Source organism: Phasianus colchicus, chromosome 35, assembly GCF_987193195.1.
Source record: "Phasianus colchicus chromosome 35, bPhaCol1.hap1.1, whole genome shotgun sequence".
NCBI lineage: Eukaryota > Metazoa > Chordata > Aves > Galliformes > Phasianidae > Phasianus > Phasianus colchicus.
Window position 1 is genome coordinate 776,298 of NC_143470.1, and position 4,829 is coordinate 781,126.

Below are 4,829 nucleotides of genomic sequence, written 5' to 3' on the forward strand. Positions count from 1 at the left end.
GGCGTCAAAAGGCGCAATGACACTGTCACAGGCGTTGTGGAGGTTTTTAAAGGGTAGGCCCCTGATAAGGCTTTATTGATGGTTTTGCCCCTCTACATTTCACTCTAGATCTCCTTGTTGGCCTGGAGAAGGGAAGGCAGCGGGGTGACCTCCTTGCAGCCTTCCAGTACATAAAGGGAGCCTACAAGCAGGAGGGGAGTCAACTCTTTGATGGTGTAGCTAATGGCAGGCCAAGGGGAAGTGGTTTTGAGTTGAAGATTGGATGCCAGATTGGATTGTTCTTTCCAGAGAGAGTGGTGGGATACTGGAACAGGCTGCCCGGAGAGGTTGTGGATGCCCCGTCCCTGGAGGTGTTCAAGGCCAGGTCGGATGGGGCCCTGGGCAGCCTGGTTAGTATTAGATGTGATGCAGATGGGATTGACGCATCTGTTTTGCTGCCTCCAGTGGAGCTGTCTGTCCTGGGCACCCCATGCCCACATCAGCGTGGGTAGGGTGTGGCCTTCCTGCGGAGTGGGGGTTTGGTCTTTGGAGGCTGGCACTCGGGAGACCCCGTTTCTTCTTTTATGGGTGGCAGCAGTCCAGGTCGGGTGATGGGAGACTTCTCAGGCAGGCTGGACTCCCCACGAAGTGGTGATGCTGCCATCTGCTCCAGTACTTTCTGCACTGGCCTGATCTTCTTTGCCCTCTGCCTGAGAAGTTTAACTGAGTCACATGTCAGTGGGAGCCTGGATGGTCGGCCTTGAGACACTGTAGACTCAGCCCTTGAGGAAAATGATCTTGGATCTTTTGTGAAAGCTATTATTGGCCTCAAGGCGATCTGATGGGCTGAGGCCTTGGCTTTCTGCAGTTTCAGCACCGCACCCTCATGATGGACTTTTTCTGCTCCCTCTAGTTCTTCAGGGAATCTAACATGTTTGGCTCCTGGTGCTCGGCGAAGCTCTTCCTGGCTTGGTGTGCCTGCCTCCCCCTGCAGCTGGCAGGTCAACGGCTGCTCTTGGGCTTCAGGCACTCTCCGGATCGCTGGCAGCAGACTGAAAGGGCAGAGCGGGAGGGGTCCGCGTGAGTGGCTGATGGCTTTGGGGCCGCATGCTGCAAGCCTAAGCCAGGAGCCTTGGCTGCAACGCAGCCCTCCCCACAGACAGCTCGCCGGCTGCCCCGTGGCTCTCCTGAGATGCGGAGAGGGGCCAGCCCTGTGAGCTGGGGGGTCCCCATCCCAGCACGTGGGTGCTGCGTTCAGCACTGTTGGGCGGCCACCAACAGTGACCCTCTGGGGCAGGGAATGGGCTCTCGTTCGGTCACCCCCATGCGCATCCCAGCCCAGAGCCTCCAGCCTCACCTGGCCTTGGAGCTCTCCTTCAGCAGTGAGCTCCTTATCCTTCTGAAGTGCTCTCCATCAACGCTGTCTGAGCTCAAGCGTTTGATGAAGGTTGGACGGCTAGCAAATCTCACTGGAATGGAGAAGGCAGAGGAGATTCACCGTAAACCCTTTGGCTCACTCACAAGGGGCTCTCAGGCCTGTTCCCAGAGCAGCCGAGAGGGCTGCTCTGCTCCCCCCACTGCTGACATCTGCACCGCCCTCGGACCCTCCCTGACACCATCCCTGGCCCCACTCCTCCTCTCTGCAATTCAGCTCTGTTTTGGGACTGCAGTAGTGACGTTGGCTTTGGTAAAGAGGAGCTGGGTGGTGATGATGAGGTGGCAGAGTAACTTTTGGGGACCGTATCCTTCCACTGGGGGAGGGCAGGGCCTAAGATCCGCACATCCTCCTGCCATAGCCAGGGATGGGGGCACGTCACGCTCAGCGCCTTAGTTTGTGAGAGGCCAACAATTCCTTAGTTTGGGAAGAGGCCGTGCTGAGCTGGCGTGAAGCTTTGACACAAGTCAGAGCCCTTGGCTGATGGTCAGCAAGGGATTTCCCATCTCAAGTATGCTGCCCGTGCTGCGGAAAGGAGCTGGCAGTTGCTTTACCTTTCTTGCCCTGGACGAGAGGTGGCAAAGTCTCTTCTTTCTTTGGTTTCTCCGGACCAGGGAGGCTTCGTGAGGACTTGTGGTTTGTTCCGGGCGGTGGCTTGGGAACAAACTCCATTTGAAACCTGTACGTGACGAGAAGACAGCAACCGGTGTGACGCAGCGCTCCAGCAATCCTTGTTGCTCTCTGGTTGTCTGCTCCCAGGCACATTTTCATGCTGCATGAAGCACACGACTTTCTAAAGTCTTCAGCAGCATCAGTCGGGTTAAGTGAGGGGGAAATAGTTTCAAAAGGCAGGAGGGAAGATTTAGATTGGATATGAGGAAGAAGGTTTTGACAGAAGGGTGGCAGGCACCGGAACATCTTGCCCAGAGAGGTGGTGGGTGCCCGGATGGGCATTCAAGGTCGGGCTGGACCGGGCTCGGAGCAACCTCATCTGGCGGTAGGTGTCCCTGTTCCCTGCAGGGGAGTGGGACGAGGTGCCCTTTCGGGGTTCCTTCCAGCTGAAATCCTTCCATGACTGTAGGACATATGCTCATGGCAGGACAGTCGTGGACACAAGGAGCAAGTGTGATGGAATGAGAGCTGAGCAGCTGCATCAAGCAGCAGCTACGGCCACCAACATACTCACTTGGGAAAGACGACAGCGCAGCCAGAGAGCGCCAGGGAGGCCACCGGTGCCATCCGGGACACCACCGTGTCCAGCAGCCAGGGGGCCTGCAGGGGAGAAAGGGGGAGGATGTGGGACGTCCTCGTGAAGGCTGAGGCATTGGGGACACGAGGAGCCCAAGGCTGCGAGAGCTGACAGCAGCACAGCACTTGTACGGCCTGAGCAGCTGGCCAGATCCTGGTGGGCTGTGTGCGGGCACAGCAGGTGTCACAGCTCTGCCTGGGTCATGGAGAAACTACAGCTCACCTTGAAAGCAGCTCTTCTGAATTTCTCTTTCCCTGACAGCTTCTCGAGGAAGTTGTAGTAGAATTTCATTTCGAAGGTCAGTCCGTCAATGAGGAGCACGCCGATGTCCTTGAGGACAACGGCAACGTTCTCCCCATTCTGCAGGCAGCCGGAGAGCAGGGACACGGTGCTTTGAATGCAAGTCCGGAGTGTCTGCCAGCTCAGAGAAGCAGCTGCGGCCACCTTGCTGTATTTCAGCGGCTCCACCTTCCTATGGACTGAAAAATGCAAGGGACGGAGTTGATGATACGGTTGGTTTTCCACAGGTGCTTTAGGTGGACATCAGGCAGAACAGCCCCATATTTGGACGGGCTGATCAGAGGGAGAGGTTTACTTTTGAGAATGGAGGCGCTGGCCGTTTGCCCTGTCCATGAAGCCAGCAAAAGTTTAATCCCCCCTCCTACCTGGCAGGGACTCCCTGTGGGCCTTGAGGTGGTGCGTGGCTATGAGGTTTGTAGCCAGGTGAAACACGGGCCACTGCAGAGTCACCGTCCCGTCCTCAGTCCGGATGTCTTTGGAGATGGTGTCAAAGAAGCCAAAGGTGGGAATCCAGACCCCCTGCAAGTGGGAGAGTAAGGAAGGGCGGAAGGGTTATGGGACGGCTGGAGGAAGAGCCGGAGGGGGTCCAAGGTAGGGACAGCCCTCTGCCGCTGTTCAGAGGCACAAGCCAGGGCATCGGGAATGGCTTTGGGAAGGGGCTGCACAGTCCTCTCCTTCCCCTTGCCGTCCCAAATGCAGCACAGCAGGCAGGGCAGAAGCAGCCTCGTGGGATCCAGAGGCTTCCAGAGACAGGCATCAGCCCTGAGATAGACAGTGCCCGGCACAAGTGATCGTGCAGGAGTTGCAGGAAGCCCGTGGGATGCCCAGGAGAGAAATGTGGGGGCAGTTTCCTGCTTTCTGTGGAGGGGGAGACTCAGAGGAAGTCCAGGCTGAGCTGGATGGGGAGAGGAGGAACCCGACAGCCAACACACCTTCTGCAGCAGCAGCTGCTCCCGTACGTAGGCGGCCACCGCATCCCAGACGGCAACTCGCTCTGGAGGGCAAAGGAAAAGCAGGTCACACTCTGCATCTGCCGCTTCCCGGCACCGCTACCGCTGCCAGGCAGGAGCGAGGTGGCAGATGGAAAGTGTCATCTCGTGCCAAGGTTGGCTGTGGACCCGTGTACCTTCGGTGTCGGCGCGTGTCGGTCTGGAGGCACGCCTCGCTGCGGGGCCGACCTCGCTCATCCCGTTCCGCCTCGTGCCGGCGGCTTGCTCCTTGTTGGCGCCAGCCATGCCGGAGCTCATCCTTCAGATGCGTCTGCTCTCTGCCAGATGCTCCTTCAGGATGCAGGACCCACCAGCGTGCTCTGCCTACATACCCCTCCCGGGTGCCCGTGTCACAAACGTCGCCATGGTGACGCGATGACAGCGTGGCCGGTGCTAGCCGCTGCCCATTGTGATGCTGGCACCAGCAGCCTGCTGCCCGCCCCGGGTGGGAGCGCTGACTGCTCACTGTTTTCTCTCTCTCCTTTTCTTTGCTCTCAGTGTAGTATTACTTGTTTTCCTTTAGTGGCCGTTGCCTGAAGTGATGTTCAAGAAGGAGATACGGAAACAAGTACTGTTCCAAAGTACTCTACCCGTAACGCTGATGACCTGTGGTCAGAAAGTTGCTTAGTTTTGCCTGGAAGTCGTTGATTCCTTGTTAGAACGCTCCATAAATTAGCCGGCATTGATCCTCTGTGTCACAGTCATGACTCCATGGCTCCCGCGACCCTGCCGGGCAGGGAGTGCTTTGTTTGGGGGATCCCAGAGATTTGCTTTCCTCACAGCCTTCCAAGCAGGATGAGACATTTCACATGGACATTGTGGGCAGGATCACCTGAAGGAAGGAAGAGGAACGAAGAGGGGATATCGGCTGAGTTAA

General features: G+C 57.5%; 1 protein-coding gene across 1 annotated transcript; it reads right to left on the minus strand.

Moving 5' to 3' along the window:
* Positions 1 to 478: 478 nt before the first annotated feature.
* LOC149913698 (uncharacterized) lies at positions 479 to 4,210 on the minus strand. The gene is made up of 8 exons (XM_090128967.1): positions 4,090 to 4,210; positions 3,896 to 3,957; positions 3,329 to 3,482; positions 2,886 to 3,142; positions 2,601 to 2,686; positions 1,969 to 2,093; positions 1,337 to 1,448; positions 479 to 1,031 (listed from the first exon to the last, which is right to left on the minus strand). Exons 1-8 carry the CDS (start codon positions 4,208 to 4,210, stop codon positions 479 to 481), a joined length of 1,470 nt encoding a protein of 489 aa, XP_089985093.1.
* Between the last annotated feature and the right edge of the window lie 619 nt (positions 4,211 to 4,829).